Source organism: Cucurbita pepo, chromosome LG03 (assembly GCF_002806865.2).
Source record: "Cucurbita pepo subsp. pepo cultivar mu-cu-16 chromosome LG03, ASM280686v2, whole genome shotgun sequence".
NCBI classification, from domain to species: domain Eukaryota; kingdom Viridiplantae; phylum Streptophyta; class Magnoliopsida; order Cucurbitales; family Cucurbitaceae; genus Cucurbita; species Cucurbita pepo.
Genome location: NC_036640.1, coordinates 11,170,674 through 11,197,478, shown reverse-complemented (window position 1 = coordinate 11,197,478; position 26,805 = coordinate 11,170,674). Strand labels below are relative to the sequence as shown.

Sequence of the window (26,805 nt, the reverse complement as noted above, 5' to 3'; positions counted from 1 at the left end):
TTTAAGCCTACAGAGTTACGGATATCTAAATACTCGAGTTAAGAAAGTGAGTAGGGGGAGATTTGAACTTCTATTCTCGAGAATACAGTACATATCGATTAATGCTCAGTTAGGATCCTCTGAGCGTACGGTATAAACTTTCAAACTAAGTCCGTCTTTATTCATTGGGATGATGTAAAAATATCATTCCTTTGAACCATCGTTAAACGTATTTAATCTTTTTTTTAATTGACAGATCTATTCGATACAAAATTGAATTTTATGGCTTAATACTAACTTTTCAACGTTGTGCTAGATTAGGCTATAAATTTTGAACATTTTTGTGAAGTTTCACATCGGTTGGAGAGGGAAATGAAACTTTCCTGGTAAGGGTGTGGAAACCCCTCGTATGAGACATGTTTTAAAACTGTGAAACTTACGACAGTATAAACGGGTCAAAGTGATTAGTAGTGGGTTTAGGTCGTTACAAATGATATCAAAACCCTAGACAGTGCAAAACACTAGTCGGAGTAGGGCTAGACCTTTTCCATAGTAGATGCATTTTGAAACTTCGGTGGTGGACGACAATATGTAATTTTTTTTTTTTTTTGAAAGTGTACAATACTTTTAATGTATTAAAATGGGCTTCTCCTCAATAAATAAAAGATGCAATTTTTTATCCAAATTATTTGTAAATAATTATGCTCTTTTATATTTCTATAAATAATTAAAATGCATTAACTATATAATATGCTACAAAGAATTTAAAATAAAAGATAATTATTGCAAAATAAAAAAAAAAAAGTTTTTTTTTCTTTTCAATTTTTCAAATAGGCCGTATGAACACTCATTGGTACAAGAATAATATTAAAAAAAAAAACAATGAATAAAAATGGAATAAAATCAAATGACAATCGAAAATATTTTGATTTGGCAGTTGCCAATGCCACCTCACATATTCTTCTCTTTGCGCGGCGTAAGTGGAGAGAGAGAGAGAGAGAGAGAGAGAGAGAGAGAGAGAGAGAGAGAGAGAGAGAGAGAGAGAGAGAGGACTGTCTTCCGGTTCAAATATTTCAGATAAGAAAACCAAAGACATTGCGAAGGAGAGAGAGACGGAGAGAGAGACGGAGAGAAAAATTCCCGCTCTCTCTCTCTCTACCTCTCTACATTGCTTCCTCCATAGGGTTTCCTCTTTCCGCTTCCACTGTTTTGTCTTCTCTTCTTCATGTCATTCGGCCCTCACTTCCGCAGCATTTCTCTCAAATTTCTCTAAATTCGTTTCGGCAATTGATCCGAGTTTTCCTGCTTTCTCGCCGGTTCCATGGCTCTGGATGATTGGAGGAGCTCTCGTGCAGGTTAGTCGCGGTTTGCCGCCATTTCCTCATTGTTGAAAGCTCGTTTCGCGCTATGCTTTTATGAGCTTTTTTCTTTTTTATTGGTTTATTTGCTGCTTTTGATTTGCTAGTCTGGTATATGATTTTGCGCTGTTTCTCATTTGTTTTGTTTTATTATTTTGCTTTCTTTGTTCGATTGAATATTTGGTTATTCTGCTTGCGTTGCATGTCGTTTGATTGTTCGTATTATGAACAGTTGAACGAGTCGTCGTTCTTCCTGCGTGCTCGTTTTTGTTATTGCCTGCGAACTATATGATTTTTGGTATTGAACCAGTTATATAGTTAGACAAATCAGTTGATGTTTTTTCCGGCTGAGCACTACCGCTTTTTTTTAATCAACATATTTAATTTTGTACTTTAGCTCTATATTTCGAGTGTAATTTAGTGACGAGGAAATGATTTCGTTATTACTGCAGGTGTGTTCGTCTCGCCGTTTTTTTTTTTTTTCCTTTTTGCAGTTAGCTTCTTTGATTCTTGTGTGTGTGTGTGTGTGTGTGTGTCTTTCCATGATTATAAAGATGTTTTTATTCCCAGCGGTGTAGAATCTCTTCCTTACGGTACATAATACATTTGCCTGGTCTCAATGGTATGCTCAGTTGGAAATGGGAGAATGGCAGTGATGACAAGGCTTCTGGCTGCAGGGAGTTTCTCCCGAACTATTGCTGGTAAACCGAGACATTATAAGTTTTTCATTTGTTTTTTCATTTTTTTCTACATTTTTAATGATTTTGTTTGTTTGGTTGTCAGANGTCATTCGGCCCTCACTTCCGCAGCATTTCTCTCAAATTTCTCTAAATTCGTTTCGGCAATTGATCCGAGTTTTCCTGCTTTCTCGCCGGTTCCATGGCTCTGGATGATTGGAGGAGCTCTCGTGCAGGTTAGTCGCGGTTTGCCGCCATTTCCTCATTGTTGAAAGCTCGTTTCGCGCTATGCTTTTATGAGCTTTTTTCTTTTTTATTGGTTTATTTGCTGCTTTTGATTTGCTAGTCTGGTATATGATTTTGCGCTGTTTCTCATTTGTTTTGTTTTATTATTTTGCTTTCTTTGTTCGATTGAATATTTGGTTATTCTGCTTGCGTTGCATGTCGTTTGATTGTTCGTATTATGAACAGTTGAACGAGTCGTCGTTCTTCCTGCGTGCTCGTTTTTGTTATTGCCTGCGAACTATATGATTTTTGGTATTGAACCAGTTATATAGTTAGACAAATCAGTTGATGTTTTTTCCGGCTGAGCACTACCGCTTTTTTTTAATCAACATATTTAATTTTGTACTTTAGCTCTATATTTCGAGTGTAATTTAGTGACGAGGAAATGATTTCGTTATTACTGCAGGTGTGTTCGTCTCGCCGTTTTTTTTTTTTTTCCTTTTTGCAGTTAGCTTCTTTGATTCTTGTGTGTGTGTGTGTGTGTGTGTGTCTTTCCATGATTATAAAGATGTTTTTATTCCCAGCGGTGTAGAATCTCTTCCTTACGGTACATAATACATTTGCCTGGTCTCAATGGTATGCTCAGTTGGAAATGGGAGAATGGCAGTGATGACAAGGCTTCTGGCTGCAGGGAGTTTCTCCCGAACTATTGCTGGTAAACCGAGACATTATAAGTTTTTCATTTGTTTTTTCATTTTTTTCTACATTTTTAATGATTTTGTTTGTTTGGTTGTCAGAAGTCATTGTTGGTTAGATTGATCATTGTAGGAATAATTCCACGACCATCTTTTTAGTTACATGTCATCTTTCATTCGGAGTCATAATTAATGTCCTTTTACTATTGGACAGAGGAAGTTGGTCATCAGAAATTAGCTTCTGAATTTATCTGTAGAGAACTTCGTGATGCAGATGAAGCAAATTTAATTGATGAAGAAGGTGTGTACCTAATCCTACTTTAATTATTGCATGGTAAAGTGTTGAATTTTTTTTTTATNTTTCTTTGTTCGATTGAATATTTGGTTATTCTGCTTGCGTTGCATGTCGTTTGATTGTTCGTATTATGAACAGTTGAACGAGTCGTCGTTCTTCCTGCGTGCTCGTTTTTGTTATTGCCTGCGAACTATATGATTTTTGGTATTGAACCAGTTATATAGTTAGACAAATCAGTTGATGTTTTTTCCGGCTGAGCACTACCGCTTTTTTTTAATCAACATATTTAATTTTGTACTTTAGCTCTATATTTCGAGTGTAATTTAGTGACGAGGAAATGATTTCGTTATTACTGCAGGTGTGTTCGTCTCGCCGTTTTTTTTTTTTTTCCTTTTTGCAGTTAGCTTCTTTGATTCTTGTGTGTGTGTGTGTGTGTGTGTGTCTTTCCATGATTATAAAGATGTTTTTATTCCCAGCGGTGTAGAATCTCTTCCTTACGGTACATAATACATTTGCCTGGTCTCAATGGTATGCTCAGTTGGAAATGGGAGAATGGCAGTGATGACAAGGCTTCTGGCTGCAGGGAGTTTCTCCCGAACTATTGCTGGTAAACCGAGACATTATAAGTTTTTCATTTGTTTTTTCATTTTTTTCTACATTTTTAATGATTTTGTTTGTTTGGTTGTCAGAAGTCATTGTTGGTTAGATTGATCATTGTAGGAATAATTCCACGACCATCTTTTTAGTTACATGTCATCTTTCATTCGGAGTCATAATTAATGTCCTTTTACTATTGGACAGAGGAAGTTGGTCATCAGAAATTAGCTTCTGAATTTATCTGTAGAGAACTTCGTGATGCAGATGAAGCAAATTTAATTGATGAAGAAGGTGTGTACCTAATCCTACTTTAATTATTGCATGGTAAAGTGTTGAATTTTTTTTTTATTATTTACAAACGAACATTCTTTTTTTATTATAGAATTCATATTTTTGATGGTACTGTGGAATGGGTAACGACGTTATTGTTAGTCGGTGGTTGGATTTTTGAAGCAGCTTGTTGACTCTCTCTCTCTCTCTCTATGTATATATTTACAGATATGCACGTCTTTGGTTTGAAGCCTATGGTTGATCCTCTGAACTTGGTAAGGTTTGATGACATTTGTAGTTTATCTATTTAATGTCCTGTCATTTTTACAACGATGAAGCAAAACAANTAATTTAGTGACGAGGAAATGATTTCGTTATTACTGCAGGTGTGTTCGTCTCGCCGTTTTTTTTTTTTTTCCTTTTTGCAGTTAGCTTCTTTGATTCTTGTGTGTGTGTGTGTGTGTGTGTGTCTTTCCATGATTATAAAGATGTTTTTATTCCCAGCGGTGTAGAATCTCTTCCTTACGGTACATAATACATTTGCCTGGTCTCAATGGTATGCTCAGTTGGAAATGGGAGAATGGCAGTGATGACAAGGCTTCTGGCTGCAGGGAGTTTCTCCCGAACTATTGCTGGTAAACCGAGACATTATAAGTTTTTCATTTGTTTTTTCATTTTTTTCTACATTTTTAATGATTTTGTTTGTTTGGTTGTCAGAAGTCATTGTTGGTTAGATTGATCATTGTAGGAATAATTCCACGACCATCTTTTTAGTTACATGTCATCTTTCATTCGGAGTCATAATTAATGTCCTTTTACTATTGGACAGAGGAAGTTGGTCATCAGAAATTAGCTTCTGAATTTATCTGTAGAGAACTTCGTGATGCAGATGAAGCAAATTTAATTGATGAAGAAGGTGTGTACCTAATCCTACTTTAATTATTGCATGGTAAAGTGTTGAATTTTTTTTTTATTATTTACAAACGAACATTCTTTTTTTATTATAGAATTCATATTTTTGATGGTACTGTGGAATGGGTAACGACGTTATTGTTAGTCGGTGGTTGGATTTTTGAAGCAGCTTGTTGACTCTCTCTCTCTCTCTCTATGTATATATTTACAGATATGCACGTCTTTGGTTTGAAGCCTATGGTTGATCCTCTGAACTTGGTAAGGTTTGATGACATTTGTAGTTTATCTATTTAATGTCCTGTCATTTTTACAACGATGAAGCAAAACAATTTTCTCAGACGGTCCTTTTCAGATCTTGTTTTACCACTTCGCAGCTTTTGTTACTTTTTTGGATAAGGTGTATCCAGTGTGTAATAATCCACAATCTTATGTTTTCTAATTCATTTAAATTTACCTTTNATGTTTTTATTCCCAGCGGTGTAGAATCTCTTCCTTACGGTACATAATACATTTGCCTGGTCTCAATGGTATGCTCAGTTGGAAATGGGAGAATGGCAGTGATGACAAGGCTTCTGGCTGCAGGGAGTTTCTCCCGAACTATTGCTGGTAAACCGAGACATTATAAGTTTTTCATTTGTTTTTTCATTTTTTTCTACATTTTTAATGATTTTGTTTGTTTGGTTGTCAGAAGTCATTGTTGGTTAGATTGATCATTGTAGGAATAATTCCACGACCATCTTTTTAGTTACATGTCATCTTTCATTCGGAGTCATAATTAATGTCCTTTTACTATTGGACAGAGGAAGTTGGTCATCAGAAATTAGCTTCTGAATTTATCTGTAGAGAACTTCGTGATGCAGATGAAGCAAATTTAATTGATGAAGAAGGTGTGTACCTAATCCTACTTTAATTATTGCATGGTAAAGTGTTGAATTTTTTTTTTATTATTTACAAACGAACATTCTTTTTTTATTATAGAATTCATATTTTTGATGGTACTGTGGAATGGGTAACGACGTTATTGTTAGTCGGTGGTTGGATTTTTGAAGCAGCTTGTTGACTCTCTCTCTCTCTCTCTATGTATATATTTACAGATATGCACGTCTTTGGTTTGAAGCCTATGGTTGATCCTCTGAACTTGGTAAGGTTTGATGACATTTGTAGTTTATCTATTTAATGTCCTGTCATTTTTACAACGATGAAGCAAAACAATTTTCTCAGACGGTCCTTTTCAGATCTTGTTTTACCACTTCGCAGCTTTTGTTACTTTTTTGGATAAGGTGTATCCAGTGTGTAATAATCCACAATCTTATGTTTTCTAATTCATTTAAATTTACCTTTCCCGTCCTTTTATTTGATCGTGTAGGTTTCCTGCAATATTTGTAAGAAGCCAGTAAAGGCCAGTCAATATATCATTCATTCAGGTTTGTTGTTGTTATTATTATTATTATTTTTGTGGGTAGGGCACTCCCTATTTCTCGTTTTCAGCAGTCAAATTATGTGAAGTTTCCCGCCTTTTGTTGTCTGATATGGTTTTAATGTGTACTTTCATTAATGTTTTAAAATCTTTTTTAGATCTTAGCGTATCTGTGTCCAATGTTGACATCAACTCACAAAATAAGTTTCCATGCTTGTATTTTGCTATACTCAGCTTAATGTTATGGTTGGATCTCATGTTCATAGTGTTTATACCCATTTGAAGAATTATTTTATTTTCAACGTTATAGGGATTCCATCAATACTTGTTTGGGTTGTAAGAAATTCTGTGGTCACGTTGTGCTCCGATTCAAATCTTTTGGTAATATCAATCGTAATCCAAACTTGCTACTGCTTTTTGTTCTGTTTTTTTACCTGTTTATAATTAATTTTTACCTTATATTATGGTTGAGGTATATTAGTATCAGTATGAGGTTTGTATTATATTTTGTTAGTTTAACTTCACACTTGAGTGGACCAATGGATTTTGAAAATTATTGTGAGGATCCCCATTGTAAACTCTTATATGCATTAGATTGGACATGATGCTTTCCTGAGTTATCTTCATGTCATTTTATCAGAACTATGCAGGTCACTAGGTTCCGGACAAGGAACTATTATGGACCTTGATAGTGGGATGGGCCATAGGAAACACTCAAGGAAGGAGAAGAAAAAGTTGCTACCTGCTGATGCTAGTATCCTTCCATATCACATTGATTTTCTGATTCTAATTGGAAGATTAACCTCTCTCTTTTGGTTTTCCCCTTGTTCCCGTTTCTTTCATGCTTGAGTTTGTGCTGAATTTGAGAAAAGTTGTTCAATGTAGTTATGAGCTTCTTCTCTCTCTTTCTCTCACTCCCTTTTACAATTTCTCGGTGCAGGCTAGTCTTGTTATTGGGTTTACATATTTTTTAGTTCTTAATCTCTCATAGATATATCAGCTGTGGAGAAAGAAGGGTCTGAATCAACATATGCTGACTATTCTTCTGCACCTGTGTTTCCAATTAGTAACGAATTTGAAATGGTCAAGTTGACAAAAAGTAAATCCTCCTTTATCCATAGTTTGTGCTATCTTTTAATCTTTTTCTTTTCTAATTTTTGACTTAGGATATGTGAGGATTACTATTATTATTATTATTATTTTTCTTTTATACTTTTGTGGCTAGAAATACATATGTTCTGATTCCCCACATGATCTAGGTGCAATAATTTTATATTGAGTAATTTCTAATACTTGTAATGGTAGTGCCTGGATTTCTATTGTTTTGTTCCTGTATGTACTAGTGCAACCATGGAGAGGGAAACTCATTCTCTGCCTGTAAAATATAATGATTTAATGCTTGATCTCCCTGGTGTTTTAAGGAATAGCCATGGACTGTGTAAGCATCCATCTTCTTTGTACAAGCATAAGTGTAACTGGCCTACCTTTGAGATGTAGTCTGGTTCTCGTCTCCTCTTATGAACTTTTGTTGGCTTAAATAAATACATGTTTCAATACTAGTGATTTAAGGTTTTGTATTTGAAGCCATGATATATATATATATATATATATTTATCAGATTGCTATTTAAATTTTAGAGGTGAGCCCGTCTCCAAGTCAAATTTAATTGGCATGCCATTGCTGAGCAACATACTAGGCGAACTATAATTTAATGATTTCTCAACCTTCCAATAACAATGGCTTATATAAGTTGTTACATATTATTTATTTTCCTTCAGGAAATTCAACTTGTACTGTGGCGCCTATACTGGATGATAGTGCAGGAGTCTGTCATGGTGTTGTAGACCATTCAGCTAGTCCGATACATCCTTCCACAAAACGATCCAAATTGTACACCATTCTTCATTTTTTTTTAAAATGGAATTTCATTGTTTTATGATCTATGATCAATTATTATGTGTACAAAACTTCCTGTTTGCCTGTGAAATTTTTCATCAATGTTTTCTTCTGGTTTTATAGTTTTTGGTGATCTTTTACTTCATTGGTGTGGCTACTTGTTCTTTTCACCTCATATGGGAGCTTGTGTCCTTGAATTTTTTCTCAATCTTAAATGTGTGTGCATATATAGATATATATATTTGGGAGGGTGGACATTCCGTACTTTGTTTTGCGAAGGGAGAGTTTACGAAGATTTTTCTATTTCTTTCTTTTGGTCCTTTTTGTTTCAAGTTGGTGCGTCTACTTTTATGAACTGTAGATTATTCAGATAAGTTATAGTAAGCCTTGTAATCCACTAAGCTGGAAAGGTGTATTGTTTGTCAATGGTGTCTATGCTTTTCAATATTTTCTAGCGCATTGAATTCTTGTTATGACATTCTTAAAAATACATTGTCCATTATATATATAATGAAGATAAGAAAACACTATTGTTAAAACAAATTTATTATAAGGGAAGGGAAGCAAGAAATGGAACTCAAGCTAAGGGCTAAGAATATTGCCAAAATCTCCCCAATTAGGCATGATATAAAGGGGAAAATGAAAAAATGTCAGTGTCAGGAAGTTTGAAGAGACAGCTAAGATGGATTCAGTGCCAAACTGCACTAATTTCCTAGCTAGCCGAACCTCTTCCTTTCTTTTTGTTCGGAAAGTTTCATGGACTATTTTTCTGAGTTTGAGCATCTAGATTAATGGAGATGTTATAATTTGACCATTTGTTAAGACATAGTCATCATTTATTTGATTCAGTTCTCTTTATGTTCTTGTAGGATAACTGGTGAAGGGCTGTTACTGGCATCTGATTTAGAACCATCGTCATCTAAAACAAAAATTAGAAGTGAGAAAATATGCCCCTGAGGCTAGTTTCCCCTCCTCTGTCATTTTCTTTTGCGCAATGTATGTAAATGTTATAGCATTGCTAGAAATATGAGAGTAAAGCATAGTACTTAGAAGAAGAGCAGTATACATTTGCAACGTATAGAGCTTTATTAGTTTCTGCTTGGGCAAAAGTCCGTTCAACTTGAAATATTAGCTGCATACATACTTGTGGGCATATATCTGAGCCAGTAGTTGTAATAAAATTTAGTTTGAGATAGTAGCTTCTAAAAATTTTCTGATGTTCAGAAATGAAGATTCATGGATATTGGAAACTCATTTTTTTATTGTAAATAGAAATTTCTTGGTCTTCTGATTACATTCTTTAGAGACCTTTTAAATTGCTGAATAGACTGTAGTTCTTTCTAGTGAGTTCTTGCATGTCCTCTTTTGCTTTGCTTGATGACAATTTTTTGATATTGTCCACCAGATGATCCATTTCCCCTTGCAAGTAAAATATACTACTCTCAAAGAAATAATCGTTTGCGCTCGACCCTTAGTTATCTTTACTGGGAGGCTGTTTCATCTAGCAAGGAAATTTGTAATATGGTGGATCATGGAATGGCTAAGGAAAATATAAAACAATTTCATAGTACTTCCCAGGAGGAGTCTCAAGAACAATCAAGTGATATTATTGGAAAGAAGGTATAGATCTCTATTATTTTAAATGTTTCATTTCTATCTTTTATGTAATGGTTTCTCAATGTTGCGACCCATACACACATATATGTAAACACATGGCTTCTTTGCATAGTCAACATTCAGCTTTTTTTTCATTCTTTATTTCTTTCACCTCTCTTCCATGCTGATTAAGTTTTGACATAGTCTAACATGTTGACCAAAGGCAGCCTTTCTGTTTGATTAGGAAGCATGGACACAGATAAAGGGCATTATAGAGACAAATTTATTTTTGCACATTAATGCATTCAAATGTAATGAATTTTATATTTTTAAGAAATTAAGATAGACCTCTATTCTTATCCATTCAATTTCAAGGCTACTTATTATCTTTTTTTGAACTTTATATTAGTTTTTGGTTCATGTATATGTTAGTTTTCTAGATAAATATTACTAGTCTTGATGAAAAAATCATTTTAAAAAAAATATTTTTCTTCATTTTCTTCAAAGATGTCCTGTCTCCAAGATTGAAAAAGTAATAAAAGAAGGAACACTTTAAAATGTATATCAGATATGTTGGAGGAGTCACTCTGCTAGAATATAGTTTCTGAGCCTCTTAGCTGCTGGATGGATATATTTTCTGCTCTTTGTGCCATGCATAATTTATCTTCAGTCTGAGGGAAATTGTGTGTCTTGTGGTTATAGAAAGTCAGCATGTAGCACTGCTTTCCCCACAGATTTTCACTTGATTATGACGATGTGTGTACATTTAATCTCTCATGTGTGTTAAATGGCATTATTGCACAAATTATGTTCCTCTAGTATAGTCTTCTGTTGTACTAATTGTAAAATTTTACCTGAGCATCAGCTTGCATCATTTTATGATCAGGATGACTGATGTAAAACAATCGCTCTTCCTTGGAAAACAGATGGATAGTCATTCCTTAACATCTGCATGGAAATCTGACCGTAATCTGGCCATATTCTCATCTGGGAAATGTCTGCCTGCTGGTGGTGCCTCAACTAAGTTTGTTACTGGCAGCAGTGTTGCATGGCCACAGATTGCTCCAGTTGAATTAACACAAAAGAAATTATCTACCTAGAGGGCTAGATCTAACTATTTTGAAGGTAATTCAGATGCTGCTTCACGTAGTTTTCAAATTTATTCCCCCCTTTAATTGATTAGCTCGTTTTAGTGATAATGTTTCTAGTAACTCTGAAGACCAAACATTTTAAAGCTTGAGTGTAGCCCAATGGACTTGATTTGGAAGTATCTATTACTCCCTCAACTGAAAGTCGTTTTGGCTTTCACCATCTTTTTTGAGGATCCTTTTCAAATGGAAAAATGAAATTGACAAAAAGAATTGCTACCATATGATGAAATCTTTACATTCTTTTGAGAGTGAAATTTAGTGTTAACTATCAGTAGGAGTCTATTAGGGTCTTATTAATAGGTAGAAGCAAGTTTCTTGGAAGACAATAGAGGGGGTAGAGGAGGCTAAGCTATTATATAGTTGTCTGACTTGATTTTTTTTAAAAAAAGGAGGTATGCAACTCCTTAATTGGGATTGTCTTATGACTATATTTCTTTATCTTTAAGCTTTCAATAACTTTCCTAGATACTCACTATCTTTCACATCCTAATGACAGTGACATTAATGTTATTTCAAATAAAGAGAGAAGAATGCTAATTATTATCAGCCACGATTTTGCAGGAAAACCACTGGAAAGTAGGCAACAGCCAAGCGGAAGTGTTCCTGCTGTACAGAAGTCTAGGTGGCACTTTTTTGTAGGCACAGTGGTACATATAATTAACCTTAAAACTTCAAGTTTGGACCAAGAATCTGTATTTTGATACTGGCATTGAAAATCATTTAAAATTATTCATTCATTTTCTTTGTATTTAATCTCTTCTGTTCACTGCAAGAGTAAATATGTCCTTCACCCACATCAAATTTGATCATTTTAAGTCCTTGAATGGTACTTTTTTTCTAGAACCTCGGGTAGAAAACTTGTGCAGACTCTTCCTCTTTCCAAAACATATATACTAGCTGACAGTAACAGAGCTGAAGGAATTAAATCATGATTTATTTGTTCTCTTTTCTCTAGAAGCTAGATTCTTGATTTATTTGTTCTCTTTTCTCTAGAAGCTAGATTCTAGGTTTGGTTGAAGTTTCTATGTTGAGTGTTAGGTTATGGAACCTAATTATTTATAGCGTAGTCTAACGCTTATACATAGTAATACTATAATGCATATGGTATATGACATATAAATAGTAAAAAGCTATATTAGATAGTTATATCTGGTAAAACTATATATAGTAAGCTAAACCATATATATATCCACTCCGGCAAATCTTTGAAAATGTACTTTCTATATTCTCCGTATTCTCTCTTCTTATTGTACATATTTGTAGTCTTCAATACAAATCATTTAGCCAATATTTTCCTTACATTTTTTCTTTTCTGTTTTTTGTGTTTATCTAGAACGAGTGTGTGCGTTGTTGTGTACATATCTGTAGTCATCAATACAAATCATTTAGCCAATATTCTCCTTGCATTTTCTCTCCTATGTTCTTTGTGTTTATCTAGATCGTGTGTGCATTGTTGTGCGATCCTAACATCGAGAATTTAATAACTTAGATTATTATTGTTCTGAAGATGATTAACCAAAGTTTTCTGGGCATGACCAGAAATAATATGCTAACTTTAGCATTGATGATTGGATAATTGACCAGTCTTTCATTAGTAGGTCAATGCGTGCTGAAATTTACTGATATTTTGTGGTGGGTGCGGGTGGCTCTTATTTTCTAGAATGACTTTTCAGAGTCGGTGGAAATTTAGTGCGTTTGTTCAAGTGAAAATAAAGTGGAAAATCTCAGGAGCAGCCTTTTGTCACCAGCCAGCCAGGTAGCCACACTTTGCAGCAGTGTAATTAGGCGCAAGATAGTGTGGTGCGGTGAGAGCAATGTCATATACTCCCGCATTACTGGCCAACATCTATGGCTGATATTTCAATGCGGAGGTAAAAGGAAGAAATATCTGCCACTTTCGTCACTGGTTAGTCTTTTGTCTTTTGCTATACATAATTGAATTGGTTTTACAAACATGTGAACTTGAATTTGATGTGATGCTCTTTCTCGTCTTTTTCCCATCATGCAGGGCAAGCTTTTGAAAGCTACTTGGCTAGGGTGATTGAGTTGCCCGGTATCACAATTTTACTCTTTGAAATTGACTACACTATTCTTGATTTATTCTCGTCTTAAGTCAGTCAACTTAAACTTAGATTGTGTCTAGCACAAAGGATCTAATTTATAGCTTTTACCTCCGTTCTTTTCGAAAATGGGATTGAAAAGTGTTTTGAAAAGCATTTTTGAAAAAGTAGATGTTCTTAGCAAAAACAAAATGGGACAAAACATCAACGGGACAACATCAACATTGATAACATATAATTAAGAGGATTTGACAACTAATTTTTTTCTTATAGTACATTACGAGATTAGTCCTTGGTAGATGTTGATATAGCAAGTGATGAAGAGTCATACGCGGACAAAATTGCAAAGAAAGTAGGTAAAAACTTGGGACCTTGCTAGTTTTATTTGGGGAAATGTAGTGCTGCAAAAGGTTTGAAAATTTTGAATTTTAGTGATTTTGAAAATTTTAGATCTCCTTTGATAGTCTTATAGGTTTTTTTTTCTTTTTTTTTTTTAATTGTGTTTTTAGTTTTTCAAACTTCCCATGAAAACGAAATTCACATTCGAAAAAAATGTTATAATTAAACTTATAATCTTACAATTATAGGGAGGAATGAATTTGGAATGTATGGTTGTTTTCTTTGTGTTGATCTATAGGCTTTGACTTTTAGGATTTTAGATTAATTACTCAATCCAAGAGTCAACAGCTTTTCTTATACTTAACTATTTGGTTTGGTAGACACTCAATGCTTAAGTTCATGTAAATCCCTCTCTTTTTCTTCTTTTTTTAGCGTTAAATTATAAATTTAGTTTTAAACATTGTGTTTATTTGAAAGTTTTTTTATCATATATTTTACACCATTCTTTAAATTGAGATCAAACTTCTGAATTTCCTATCAGACACATAACAAAACATGAAAGATACGTAAAGATGTTTCCGAGCAAAGATGGGGACAACTTTCCGGTCTCCATCCCACATTTCATGCTTCATTCCTACAATTTTTTTTTGTTGAATTTCGCATGATTGAGACATGATTAAGACGTGAATGGTTGAACTATGCATATTAACTTAGAAAAATCCTTTTACTTTGATTTTAAAATTTCAATTTTTTTTAAGGTTCATATATAAATTACTATATATACAACATTAGCAGGGTGAAGCTTGAAGCTTTTCTTTTTTAAATAAATATAAATAATAATTTTTACATTTTAAAACATTTTAAATTGAGGTTGGTTCATTTGACAATAAATTAATTATTTTTTTATATATACAATATAATTTTTAATATCTGACTAAAAAGTGTAACCATTTTCTAGTGATGATTGAATTAATTTCTTTTATTTTTAATTTTTAATTTTTATTAGGACTTACATTTCGTGTCAACAATTGATTAATGGATGAATGCTTTTACGTCGCCATCATTTTTTATTTATCTCAAATCAATATAAGATTCCAAATTTGATATTTTTTATATATACAAAAAAAAAAAAAAAAAAAAAAAAAAAAAAAAAAAAAANAATTCATTGTAATTTTTTCCTTAGATGACACAAACACCAAAGCTTCATATATTATAAAGTTTTTATCCAACCCTTTAAAATATTAATTTATAATTCGAAAACGCATTTTAATAAAACTTTAGTTATGGGTTCTTTTTGTTTTTAATACAAAAAAAAAAAAAAGTTGTCAGGTTCTTTTCTTTATTCTTTCAAAACAAAAAGTATATATATATATATTAATAAAACATAGGTTAAATTATATTTTCCATTAAAATCAATAATAAAAATTGATTTGATATGTGACGTCAAAATTAAAAGAGTATTATGATATTATTATAACTATGTAGAAAATTAAGCTCGTTATTCACTTAATTAATTTTTATATTTTATTTGTCACCTCATTTATTTTGAGTAATATCAAATATATTTATATATTTTTTATATATTAATGGTCTTGTCAACATATTTTATATAATTTAATTAATATTTTATAAAACAAAAAAAAAAAACAACCTTTAATTAAGAGGGTCTTAAAAGGTGTTGAAATAGGAAACAATTTTAGAATCACTTCCAACAAGCAAACCCCTATCAAATGGATAAGCCTGTCTACAAGTGGGCCTCTTTGTGGGCCCATTCCAATAGCAGACATAATTGAATGGGCCCACAGTTTCTATTTTTTTATTTATTTATTTACAAAATAAAGTCCATTTATGACGAGCCTTTTCAAATTTTAAATCTTTGAAATATAAACTTATTCTTTAAATAATAAATACATTTAAGAATATAAAAAAATATTCCTAAACTTTTAAATTTTTTAATAATATCGTTAAAATGTCTAAAAAATACTTTTAATTTAAAAAAAAAAATTAAAATACGTTAATTTTTGGATGAAAACGGTTAATAATTTGAGTTTTGAAAAGTTTCGTTAATGTGCTTTCAAAATTAACATTAAAAATTGAGACAGTCTATATAGATAGTTTTCATCTCTATATTAACGGTAAAAACATTTTTGAGTTTTTATTTATTTTTTTATTTATTTTTTTTTTATAAAGCTCGAGAGGGTTAATGTTATGTTTAAAATTTCATATAAATAGAATAGATCTTTTCACATATAGCTTTAGATACGCTCATTTCCATTGAGTCTGGATTTTGGGGCTGAAAAAACCCTCGTTGATTCTTCCCTTCGTTCCGTTTACTTTGGACATCTCACTTGAAATTCTATGCATTCTTTTGGATATTGTACTAACGTTGAATACGAGAAATGGTAGCTTAACAACAACAAAGAAGTGTATGCATTTCCTGATCAAAGAAACCTTCAAAAGAGAGAGCGAGTGATGGCTAACCATCAGTCTATATGTTGCTTGTGAGCTGCCAAGTACCAGTCTTGCTGCTAGTTTTTCGGGATTTTCTTAAGAAAAGGTTGGGCTAAGAAAATGGGTACCACGAGCATGCACCCCAACCATCTCTCTAAAGCAACAAGCAAGAAAGTTAATTAGTGCGATGGTGCTCGAGTCCCAATTGAAATATTTTTTTAATAATTTATCAAAATCAGTAACATATAGTTTCTAATAAATAATTTTTTAGAAAAAAATGAAAAATCTTAGTCAAAATTAAAATCAATTGTATAGATAAATAAGTGTATTATTTAATCCTCATGTCATCTTATTTAAGCAATCAATATTTGTTCTTTTGCTAAATCCATCTCTTAAAATATCTTATTTCAAACTCCATAAAATATCTTTTTTTTTATAAAAAAAATCATACTATAATTAAATTAATAATAACTATTTCACCATTAAAAAAATTAAATATTAATATTTTTAATATTAATATATATAAAATGTGAAATTGCAATTTAGTCCCTATTATCTATTTTTTTTTATATATAAATATATGAATTTTTAAATTAAGAATCTAAATTATTATATTTAAAAAAGAAAAAAAAAGAAAAAAACTTGACACAAATAATTAATTAAAAAATATATTAATTGAGAGAAATAAAATAATTTGAAATGAGAAATAAATTGGGAGAGTAGAAAGGTGAAAGTTAGGAAGGCAATTCGAGTTTCAGTAGACATCACAATCCTCAACTCGATTCTTACCTTCTCCGAACCAACGCCTTCTCTTTCTCCTTCTCTGTCTCTTCAAAATCCCAATCCCTTTCCCCTGTTCATCTTTCCCGGAAAATCGCTTCAATTTTCCCTCCAAGATTCCTCTCTTTTCCCTCATCTTCTTCACTGTCCTCACAAATCCTGACTCTCTGTTCCGATTCCGGATTCTCTTCCTTCAAGAAGGCTTTGTTGGAACACAGTTCAGTTTCCATGTCTTTGAGGAGTATAATCCAGGAAATGAGATCCAGGTCCCGCCGTGTTGTTCAGGATGGTTCGACGGCTGAAGTCGGCGATGGTTTGGCGCAGAGCTGTTGGACTTACATGCCTCAGGAGTTGTTGAGAGAGATTTTGGTTAGAATCGAGAGCTCTGAGAATGTTTGGCCTCTGCGGAAGAGCGTAGTGGCTTGCGCCGGAGTTTGCCGGAGCTGGAGACGGATTACTAAGGAGATTGTTAAAACTCCTGAGGTTTCTGGCAGATTGACGTTTCCTATTTCTGTGAAGCAGGTTTGGGATCTTTGAACTGTTTTTCTCAATTTTATTGCGACGATTTGGATTTGATGTTTTGAAATGTAATTCTCGTTTCTGTGTTTTAATCGTATTATATAATCAACTCTCTCCAATCTACTGTGTGTTTATTCTCCTAAAATTCCGCGGGAGAACTTGTTACTACGGGCGTATTTTTCGCGTAGGCCGTTGATTGTCCATTATTGCAGTCGTCTTGTATGTTTTTCCTTTTTTAGATTCACATTATCTCTTGTCCTGTTTATTTTTTCACGTAGAGTATATTTTTGGAGTGTATTCTAGGTTAACTTTTTCTAAAAATTGGAAACAAATCTTCTAGTTCAAGATATGGGATGAAGATGAACAATTTAATTAACACTTCCTTTCTTTCATTGTTATTTAAATTCCAATATGTTCAGGCTTAAATGGGATTGATTGGGACTGGGAAGTGTTCTTTAATGATCAAATGAAGAGAAGTGCGTGCACCTTTTTTAAAAAAATTATTCACTTTGTTGGGACAAAGAAATCAGCGTGCATACTTTTATCTGAGGATATCAAATTAGTATATCGATTATTGTTATAAGCAGCATAATTCTGTTAAACATTTTCTTATGAAGGTAGCGTGAGTTTCTGAAAATTCAACTCTTGTATGTGTTGAATCTGACTTGGTGTTGGCGTTTGCAAGATCTCATATATTTCCAGTTCCACAAATTTGTCATTTTTTCATTTGGAAATTGCCAACAAAAGGTATCGTTATCTTTTTAGGGACCACGTTTAGCTGCAATACTTTAGGTCCCCTCTAATTATTGGGTTCTACTTTTTGAGATTACTGCTCACTATATATATATATATATATATATAGGTCCAACTGGTTGAGTGTCTTATAAGTTTATGCATTATTGCAGTTCCAGTTTCTGGTGATGAAATTAAATATTTGGGCTATTTGATTTTCCTTTCTGCAACTTATTATATATTACATCCATACATATGTTACTGACAAATATACATACTTATTTTATAGGTTTGTTTATTTTTTAGGTTATGGTTTGTCTAAAACTGCCGAGAGATTTTTTTAAAAAAATTATGATTGAGATTTTATTAGATTTAAGTTTGTTAGTCAATACATTCCTTCTTATTTTGATGTTTTTTTTTGTTGTCTTTGCAGCCTGGTCCCAGGGATTTGCTTCTTCATTGCTTCATAAAACGAAATCGATCTGCACAAACTTATTTCCTTTACCTTAGTTTGACTAGTGGTAAGCTTCCATAGCTAAAGCAAGTTCTTGACGCTTTCCTTCTTTATTCTTTGGGCGGATTATTCGATTAGTTGCTTGATTGTTTGAAAAAGTTAATTAATTGGGTGATTTAACTCATTGCTAGGCGCTACTTTTGTATCTTCCAAGGATAATTACCTCCTTTTGATTTATGTAGTCTATATACAATAACCTTTTATGGGGGGAAAAGGGGGATGGGAGCATAGATAAAGTCGCTGATTTTTGGCCTTTGGTCTTGGCGACAGCACTTGCTGACGATGGAAAGTTTCTTCTTGCTGCCCGTAAGTGTCGACGGGCCACCTGCACTGATTATATAATATCTCTGCATGTTGATGACATGTCCAAGGCAAGTGGCACCTTCGTTGGAAAATTAAGGTAGGGCTCCAGGAGGAGGTGTTTGATGTTGACTGTATGGGTTTTTTTTTTTTTTTTTTTTAATATTAACTCAAATGTTAATTTATTTTTCTTTTAAAGATCTAATTTTTTAGGAACAAAGTTCACAATCTTTGATGGACAGCCACCTCATGCAGGAGCCAAGCTTTCAAAAAGCCGCTCCTCTAGGCTTGTGGGCCTGAAACAAGTGTCACCTAGAGTTCCTGCCGGCAACTACCCAGTGGCTCACATCTCATATGAGTTGAATGTCTTGGGTTCAAGGTACATATGGGGAGGCTTTACACCTTTTTCCTCCTGAAAGCCATCTGTTATTTTGCTGTATTATTGATAATGAGGAAAGCATATGTAAATAAATAAATCCATCCAATTAAAGAATGCTTGTCATTGATGTCTCGTACATCGTCCTGAATGAGCGAGACACGCACTAATCTGCTTTTGGGTTCGTCTATGTTACTCTAGAGAGGCTAATATGGTTTGTATTACTGCAGGGGTCCAAGGAGAATGCATTGTGTAATGGATGCTATTCCTGCCTCAGCTATTGAGCCAGGAGGGGTGGCTCCAATACAGACTGAATTCTCGCTAAGTCGTATCGACTTTCTTCCATCATTGAGATTTTCCTGGTCAAAATCGAATCATTTGGATGATCAACCATCAGGATCTTCAACTGATCAGGAGGATCGAGTCTTAGTGCTTAGGAACAAGGCTGCTCGGTGGCACGAACAGCTCCAATGTTGGTGTTTGAACTTCCATGGGCGAGTGACAATTGCTTCGGTGAAAAACTTTCAGTTAGTCGCTTCACCTGAAAACGGACTTGCTGGACCTGAACACGAAAAGATTATCCTTCAATTTGGAAAAGTAGGAAAGGATATATTTACAATGGACTACAGATACCCAATCTCAGCGTTTCAAGCTTTTGCCATCTGCCTCAGCAGTTTTGACACAAAGATCGCGTGTGAATGAGACATCTCTGATCAGGTTTTACACATTTAAAATCTAAGCTTTTTAAAACAAAACCTTATATCTTAACCTTTTGGGACATTTGATGGCCATTATTCTGATTCCTTGGTTGTTTTATATGAATTAATAGGATCATGTTAGTGCACGCAACGGGATTTTCTCTCGACAACAAGAACTTTTCAGTGGCTAGCAGCAGTTAACGTATCATGAAAAACCCTTGAAGAACTGCATTGGAAGGAAATGGGGGCTAAGCCAGGCTTTGAATTTCGCAGCTCATCTCCACTTTTTGGTAACATTTTGTCTAGAGTACACATTGAATATTTATTTTCTTTGATGTAAATAGTAACTCTTTTGTGTACGATCTGATGCTGCACCAAGAGGCCCCATTCCCATATAATAATTGACATACTTTATGTGTTCTTGATTTCTATCTTTCATTCATCTGCGTTCGTCTTTGACTGTCTTTGACTTCATTGGATTCTGCCTCGACAACGTCCACCTCCTTTGTTAGTGACGATGGCTGAGGGCTGAGGAATCACCGATTGTTGATGCGGATTTCGATGGCTGAGGTATGCGGATTTTGAATGAGTGGCGAAAGATAATAATTTCCACTATTTTCATTGTTTTTCTGAGATTGAGCTATACTTGTAGTGGTGGTTGGTTTTGTGTTCAAGTTTCTTTGGCTGGATATTCATATTATTCCTAGGATGAACTTTTTGTTACCAACATTTTGAAGATGGATAGTGTGATCAGTTCATAAAAGGATAGGATGAGTTGATGAATGTTCACTGCAAATAGTAATCAAGGAGGTATAACAAATAGAATAGGTAGGAAAATCTATTTAAAATATCTGTGTGAACCATTTTGTTGCCAGACTGAGTTTGGATCGGCTTCGGGAATGTTTGGAGGTGAGCTAGATGTCACGGTTCTACATTTTTTAGAGGGGAGGATGTCACGGTCATGCATGTCCAAGGCGTGTTGTTAAGCGGACGACATCCCGAGACTCGGGATGGCACCAAGACATGAACCATGTCGATGCGGATCGAGATGACAAGATGAGATGCGGCGTTGCATTGAGAGACCTTGGCCGAGCCAAATGACTTGGCCTGGTGTAGAGGCAAGTCGGATGTGTCCTATGTTTGGAGGCTTCGTCGGACCTTAGGCGAGGTTTGTCTTCGTCAATCGAACATCGCTCGTGCGGAATCCAAGCTTGTTCAACCACACACGCCGCATGTGCGTGTATGTTCAATTTGCGGCATGTTCAATCGTCTGCGACACATCCGACTTGCCTCTACACTAGGCCAAGTCATTCGGCTCGACCTTGCCTCTACTCGGGGCTAAGGTCTTTCAATGCAACGTCGCATCTCATCTTGTCATCTCGATCCTCATCAACATGGTTCATATGTCTTGGCGCCATCTCGATTCTTGGGATGTTGTCGGCCATTGACAACACGCCTTGAACATGCATGACCATGACATCCTCTCCCACTCAATTGGTTGACATCCCTGTCAACCGCCCGAACAAGCAAGACTAGGACATCTGTCATGCGGCCCTAAGCAACATGGTTTGGACAAGCATGATCGTGAACTAGACATATTTAGATCCGTTAAATGAATATTATTTTATTACTTCAGCGTTAAAATGACATTTTAGAATAATCAAAGAGAGGAGAGATTTAATTGAATTTGGAAAGCCTTCATATCCCATGAAGCAATGGAATTCGAAGGATCAGTAAAGGATTTCCAAAGACATTAAATTTTATTGATATTTCAGCAAGCACAGTGAAGAGAATATGGAAAATGGGTAAAACAAAAATATAGAAAACAAAATATACAAACATCTTACAAATCTATATAGAAAACTGAAAATTTAAAATGACAAATGATATACTCTTTACCTCTCCCTTGAATTCAATCGAATTTCTCGGGCCTGACCTTATAACTATCCGAAGCTCTCTTCGAGACCGATTCCTGTGAATTAGACTCGAGCAGAGTGTTTATCTTTTCGTAAGTCCTTCGACGACTTCGATGAATGACCATCCCCTGCTGTGTGTTTTTTTCGTCTTGGAGCACCAACAGCAGCTGGATCCATCAATGGACCAGACCATGTATGAATGTTTGCTTTCGGGTACGAGAAATTCATCGAGCTAAATGGAACGTCGGGAGGATCATAGATTGGATCGATGTGATGTGAAGTTCCTAGAGTGTAGCCAAGAGCTCCATCTTGATGCGGAGGAGGAAACTTTTCGCTCTTGCTCTTCGCATTTGCATGTGTAATGAGACGTCGCCGCTGTAGAGAGCACCAATATCAGATTTTCGAGACAATACATGGGGTACAAGCACAGTTAATTGTGTGTGCGCGATGAGAGATAGGGAAAGAATCGACTAGAAGTCATACATCGAGATTGGCCTGAAGCTCAGCATTGGCTTCTGGAACGGGAATTGCACGAACAGCTCGATCGCGTGCCCGTGATTTCTTCACCCCATCTGCATTGCTCCTGCCAGCAGCTCTTAGCCTGCACTTACACAGCTCAAAGTCAGAAGAACTAGATAGAACCAACTAATTGCAAGAAATAAGAAGTTGTCATCAACCTTCTTGCTTCTTCATCCCGCAGTTTTGCATCCATTTCCTTGCTTGGAGGATACTTGGGGAGGCTGGAAGGCTCACAGGCATATGGCTTGGTAGTGAAAAACTGCAGAATAGAACAGAGTTTTAAAAAAAAATGTCTATAAACACGAGAAATATAGGAAGATCTCCAATCGGTTCCCGAGATTACTAAAGTATAACAAGTGCACGTGAGTCAAAACAAAACATGATAAAAAGACACGTGTTGATTTGTGGGCCGGTCTTCACTCTTGGAAGTAATTCGAGACAAGCAGGTAACAGGTCATGACGTGGAGACATCGGGATTATCAAATGTCGAATCCTGATCTAAATCTTGCATATGAGGCGTTACATTTTCTTTCTCTTGCTCGAGAGCAGGGGATGGGAATATGGGTCGATGATTATAGGGCAAAAAACTCTATTCCGCGTAGATTTAATGGTGAAAACTACTAGCCATGGAGAAAGATGCCAGCTCTCAATCTCGAGCAAGATCGAGATTGCATAATCAAAACATTCCTATAGTGAAGAGAATTTCTTTTGCATATCTCTGTTTCGATCGAAAGGTCTACAGCGTCGAGATGCTATAACATGCCGAGATTCAGAAGCATAACGAAGCAGGGACAAGTAAAAAAACGAGGCAGTAGACGGTTCAGGTGCAAAAATGATAGTTTGTGTATGCTATAGCGAATGTAGAACTGACCTCACTATGTAATGCAGCAGTGGCGGTCAGGCGTTCATCCGGGTCGATTGCAAGAAGTGTCTCGATTAGCGGCAGAGACGATGACGGGAAGTCTTTAAACGTCTCTGATATGCATCTCTTGTATGAATGTTGAGGCTTGAATATGGTTGCATGAGGCAACCTTGACTTCTTCCAGTATTCCTCTGTAGGAGAGCCACATAACTTGAATATCTTATGTAGCTGCTCGACCTACGAACATGTCAAACGATAATACTCAGCAACGACTAAACTGAATATGCTCGATCCCGACAACTAGTAACGAGCTTTACCTCCGTGCGACCGGGCATGATAGGCTTTCCAGCTAACAACTCAGCTAAAATGCAGCCAGCACTCCAAAGGTCTACACCAACGCCATAATCGGTAGCTCCGAGAAGAAGTTCAGGAGGTCGATACCATAGCGTAACCACCCTACTTGTCATTGGCTGCTTGTGGTTCGGATCAAAGACGGAAGCTAACCCGAAATCAGCTATCCTAAGGATCCCATCATTACCAATCAGAAGATTCGATCCCTTAATATCGCGATGCAGCACGTGACGGTTGTGACAGTGTTCGAGCCCTGATAACAATTGGTTCATATAACATTTAACCTGCCAAAGTCCATTAGAAGACTCAGAACTAAATACCAATGCATCCATTTAAATGAATCAAACCAACGAGTCCGATCTTCACACCTGCGGTTCGGTAAACTTGATCGTCGGGCTCGCAGCAAGTCCAGCCAAATCGTGCTCCATGTATTCAAACACAAGATATAAACTACATGACATCCGGGATGTCACTAAACCTTCGAGTTTCACAACATTAGGATGATCCAAACGTCGTAGAATGAGAATTTCTCGAGCCATAAATTTCACACTCTCGGGCTCCAAATTGTCGAAACGAACCTTCTTTAGAGCCACAATCTTCCCTGTCAAAGTATCCCTTGCTTTGTACACATTACTATAAGTTCCTTGCCCAATCTGTTCAACAACATTATATATATACATATGTAACTTCGGGAGATTTCCAGTTTTGTTCATAAAAGGAAAGAACATCAATGAAAATGAGAATTTCTCGGACAAAACTTGAATTTATTTCCAGTTTTGTTCATATAAATATGGTGATTTGGAAGAACATCAATGAAAATGGCAGAACAGAGAATGAGAAATCAAATCATACCTTATCAAGCTTCTCGAAAGAATCAGCACGGCGAGGAATCCATCCGTTGATAGCCTCACCGGCAACAGCGGAGAGCCAAGCAGGCCAACCGGCGGCGACTTGCTCGCCATGCACATGTTTCGGCGGATTACTCGATCTCGGATTCGGCCGTCGCCGCCGCTCGCCTCTCGACCTCGAACCTCTATGATCCTCAACCTCCTTCCTGCAGCCACCATTGCGAGCATTAGCATTAGCATTAGCCAGAGCAACCTCCGGTTTAGCAGAAGCCCTAATTTCCTCCGCCGCCGCAGCGGCCTTCGGTCTCTCCTCCTCTTCCTCCGCCGCCGCCTCCGCTCTCTGGACAGGCTTCGCAGAGACCTCTCGGCCAAAAACACACCCCATAGAAACCAAACCACAGCAGAAAAGTCATGGAATCATCATCCCGCCATGACAGTCCAGCAAGGAAACAGAGGCGGATCCAAAACCCTAATAAATTAGGCTTTGGGAAGAGAGGGAAAACAGGAATTGGAATGGGAAAGAAAGGAAGTATGAAAGTGAATGATATAAACAGAAAGAATTATGGAGACAAAAGTAAGAGAAAGCAATGATTTGGAGTTGGCCTCGAAAATCTTTAAACAATCACAGCTTCAAAAACACACCAAAAAGTACCCCAACGAACACAACAACAACAACAACAACATCAACATCAACATCAACAACATCAACCCATTTCTCACTATTTTCATCAACCCAAATTCACCTCAAGAACAGAAAATCCTCAAATCTTCACTCACTCAACTGACTGTGAATCAAGAACACGTGTTTCTTTTCTTTCCTAAAATTTCTCGTTTTGTTATTTTTTTCTTTTAACTCTAATTCTTTTAATTTCCCTTTTGTTTTTTTTTGTTTTTTTTTGTTTTTTGTNTTCCTTTTCAGTTTTGAACTCTTTTTTATACCAAAGACCAAAAGGTCACAGCCCCACACCAGCTTTAGTGCCACTCCTCTCAGTCAATTATTTATTTATTTATTATTTTTCCAGTTTAGCCTATGAGGAGGGGACGCGTGTCAATCAGAGAGTTTAGGGATACGTGGCGAGATATGATTGGATGAGTGCATGGGGATTTGGTGGAGTGGTTGTAGGAGAGCTTAGGAGTGAGAAAACATACTGATTTGACTCAAGGGGATCTATCCTCATGGATGTGCTGACCTGGCAAAGTACTGTTCACTTTTGCCACGCAGCTCTGACTTTGACCTACCGACGTGGACTTAGGTGGTGGTCTATACTATAATTTAATATATAATTTAATTTCATAGGTGGCACTTATTTTAACGTATTTAAAAAATGTGAGATGTTTATTTATTTTAATTAATTTTTTTTTTAATTTTTTGTCTTATAGTTTTTCTACAATTATTCATAGTTGTGAATATTTTTATAAATTTAAAATCTCGTTATTTTTATAAATTTAAAACTTGCCAAATATTGTAATTTTTGGCAAAAATATTTTTTAATAAAAAAATATCATTAAATTTTATATGATAACTAAAAGTAAAAAATACAAAAACTAAAATAATCATTAAATAAAATATAATATAAGTCTATCGTAATTGTTTTTGTGTGCTTGTTGTTGGTTTAAATAAAATTTAGTTCTCGAACTTCTCGTTCATTTCGGCCCCAAAAAGTGAACGTTTTAATCCCTACATTGTCAACAAGTGAAGTGTAGAGAGATTCAAACATTTGACCTATTTGTTCGATAGTGTATGTCATACCTAATCGAATTATGGTTTGAATAGAAATTTAAATATAAGAACAGACGACCCGACCACAAAAGAAAAGAATAAAGTAACCTAAAAATGCCCTAAAGAGGGAATAATTAGAACAACATTCCATAGGAGTACTCCTAGGTAAGAATCATCAAAGCGAATGAATTCCCAATTTTTATGGGACTAAAACAAAGAACCATTCTTTATTTCTCAATCATTGTGCCTATTCACTGTAGTTCATCCGACACAAATCAATTTGAATTCCTCAAACAAGAATGGCACTAGACCCTAACAGGCTATAAACATCAGGGAGAAGAACACGGTTAAAAGGTCGGTGACATTCATCCGAGCATCCTGAAAAAGAAGTTGTTCGAGAACGAACCACGGTTACAACGTTATTAGCTTTCAACTCCAATGATTAGCTAATACTTGAACAAAAATGAAGTAAAAGGTAGTTGTTTTTCCAAGGAGACAGGTTTGAGTAAGGTTTAATTTAACCGAATCTTGTGTCGGAAAATCAGGACCTCCGTCGTCGTTTTCAACCGTGGAAGATAGGAAAAACTTGAAGGCAAGAGAAGTAGAGGGTGGGGGTTAGGTACAATGTCAACCCCTTCTGGTTTTTTTATTGTTCCATGTGAGGCTATGCTATGCCAATGGCCAAACAGAGCATCTGATATAGATTGATACAAGCTTTGATTCCAAGATGCTCTGATTTCCACCATTGGAGG

The 26,805-nt window shown here is 35.3% G+C and overlaps 3 protein-coding genes and 2 long non-coding RNA genes across 13 annotated transcripts; 4 read left to right on the top strand and 1 right to left on the bottom strand.

Annotated features, from left to right (window-relative positions):
• The first annotated feature begins 968 nt into the window (after window positions 1-968).
• On the top strand, window positions 969-11,821 carry LOC111791619. Of its 9 annotated transcripts, none has more exons than XM_023673021.1 (12): window positions 969-1,334; window positions 1,970-2,038; window positions 3,149-3,235; window positions 6,103-6,149; window positions 6,375-6,432; window positions 7,066-7,179; window positions 7,426-7,524; window positions 8,204-8,315; window positions 9,191-9,258; window positions 9,727-9,941; window positions 10,844-11,042; window positions 11,630-11,821. In XM_023673021.1, exons 1-11 carry the CDS (start codon window positions 1,301-1,303, stop codon window positions 11,015-11,017), a joined length of 1,077 nt encoding a protein of 358 aa, XP_023528789.1. In that variant the 5' UTR covers window positions 969-1,300; the 3' UTR covers window positions 11,018-11,042; window positions 11,630-11,821. The 9 variants fall into 9 exon arrangements, with proteins under 9 accessions (XP_023528789.1, XP_023528796.1, XP_023528787.1 ...); XM_023673019.1 differs by having other exon boundaries at window positions 971-1,334; window positions 7,417-7,524; XM_023673027.1 differs by having other exon boundaries at window positions 971-1,334; window positions 1,916-2,038; window positions 7,417-7,524.
• Window positions 3,677-4,379, top strand: LOC111791622. Its single transcript, XR_002814666.1, has 3 exons — window positions 3,677-3,836; window positions 4,031-4,117; window positions 4,325-4,379. It is a non-coding gene; the product is annotated as an uncharacterized LOC111791622 (long non-coding RNA).
• On the top strand, window positions 4,574-5,268 carry LOC111791621. The gene is made up of 3 exons (XR_002814665.1): window positions 4,574-4,731; window positions 4,926-5,012; window positions 5,220-5,268. It is a non-coding gene; the product is annotated as an uncharacterized LOC111791621 (long non-coding RNA).
• A 4,821-nt stretch (window positions 11,822-16,642) lies between the features above and the next one.
• Window positions 16,643-20,275, top strand: LOC111790435 (tubby-like F-box protein 6). Its single transcript, XM_023671321.1, has 6 exons — window positions 16,643-17,220; window positions 18,383-18,470; window positions 18,734-18,863; window positions 18,963-19,142; window positions 19,370-19,856; window positions 19,969-20,275. The coding sequence occupies exons 1-5, from the start codon at window positions 16,927-16,929 to the stop codon at window positions 19,839-19,841; spliced, it is 1,164 nt and encodes a 387-aa protein (XP_023527089.1). The 5' UTR covers window positions 16,643-16,926; the 3' UTR covers window positions 19,842-19,856; window positions 19,969-20,275.
• A 1,236-nt stretch (window positions 20,276-21,511) lies between these two features.
• LOC111790434 (probable serine/threonine-protein kinase At1g54610) lies at window positions 21,512-25,145 on the bottom strand. Its single transcript, XM_023671320.1, has 7 exons — window positions 24,338-25,145; window positions 23,854-24,138; window positions 23,452-23,769; window positions 23,144-23,371; window positions 22,431-22,531; window positions 22,237-22,354; window positions 21,512-22,128 (listed from the first exon to the last, which is right to left on the bottom strand). Exons 1-7 carry the CDS (start codon window positions 24,716-24,718, stop codon window positions 21,817-21,819), a joined length of 1,743 nt encoding a protein of 580 aa, XP_023527088.1. The 5' UTR covers window positions 24,719-25,145; the 3' UTR covers window positions 21,512-21,816.
• Window positions 25,146-26,805: the final 1,660 nt, after the last annotated feature.

What these genes read in the sequence shown, in the direction of transcription:
- LOC111790434 (XM_023671320.1), bottom strand. Translation starts at nt 24,718, where the DNA reads ATGGGGTGTGTTTTTGGCCGAGAGGTCTCTGCGAAGCCTGTCCAGAGA. An exon ending in CTTTCGAGAAGCTTGATAAG is followed by an intron (nt 24,139 to 24,337) that starts GTATGATTTGAT and finishes GTTGTTGAACAG; the next exon opens with ATTGGGCAAGGAACTTATAG. An exon ending in CTGCTGCATTACATAGTGAG is followed by an intron (nt 22,532 to 23,143) that starts GTCAGTTCTACA and finishes TCTATTCTGCAG; the next exon opens with TTTTTCACTACCAAGCCATA.
- LOC111790435 (XM_023671321.1), top strand. Translation starts at nt 16,927, where the DNA reads ATGTCTTTGAGGAGTATAATCCAGGAAATGAGATCCAGGTCCCGCCGT. An exon ending in ACCTTCGTTGGAAAATTAAG is followed by an intron (nt 18,864 to 18,962) that starts GTAGGGCTCCAG and finishes TTTCTTTTAAAG; the next exon opens with ATCTAATTTTTTAGGAACAA. An exon ending in TTGAATGTCTTGGGTTCAAG is followed by an intron (nt 19,143 to 19,369) that starts GTACATATGGGG and finishes GTATTACTGCAG; the next exon opens with GGGTCCAAGGAGAATGCATT.
- LOC111791619 (XM_023673019.1), top strand. Translation starts at nt 1,301, where the DNA reads ATGGCTCTGGATGATTGGAGGAGCTCTCGTGCAG. An exon ending in TCAATATATCATTCATTCAG is followed by an intron (nt 6,433 to 7,065) that starts GTTTGTTGTTGT and finishes TCATTTTATCAG; the next exon opens with AACTATGCAGGTCACTAGGT. An exon ending in TCCACAAAACGATCCAAATT is followed by an intron (nt 8,316 to 9,190) that starts GTACACCATTCT and finishes ATGTTCTTGTAG; the next exon opens with GATAACTGGTGAAGGGCTGT.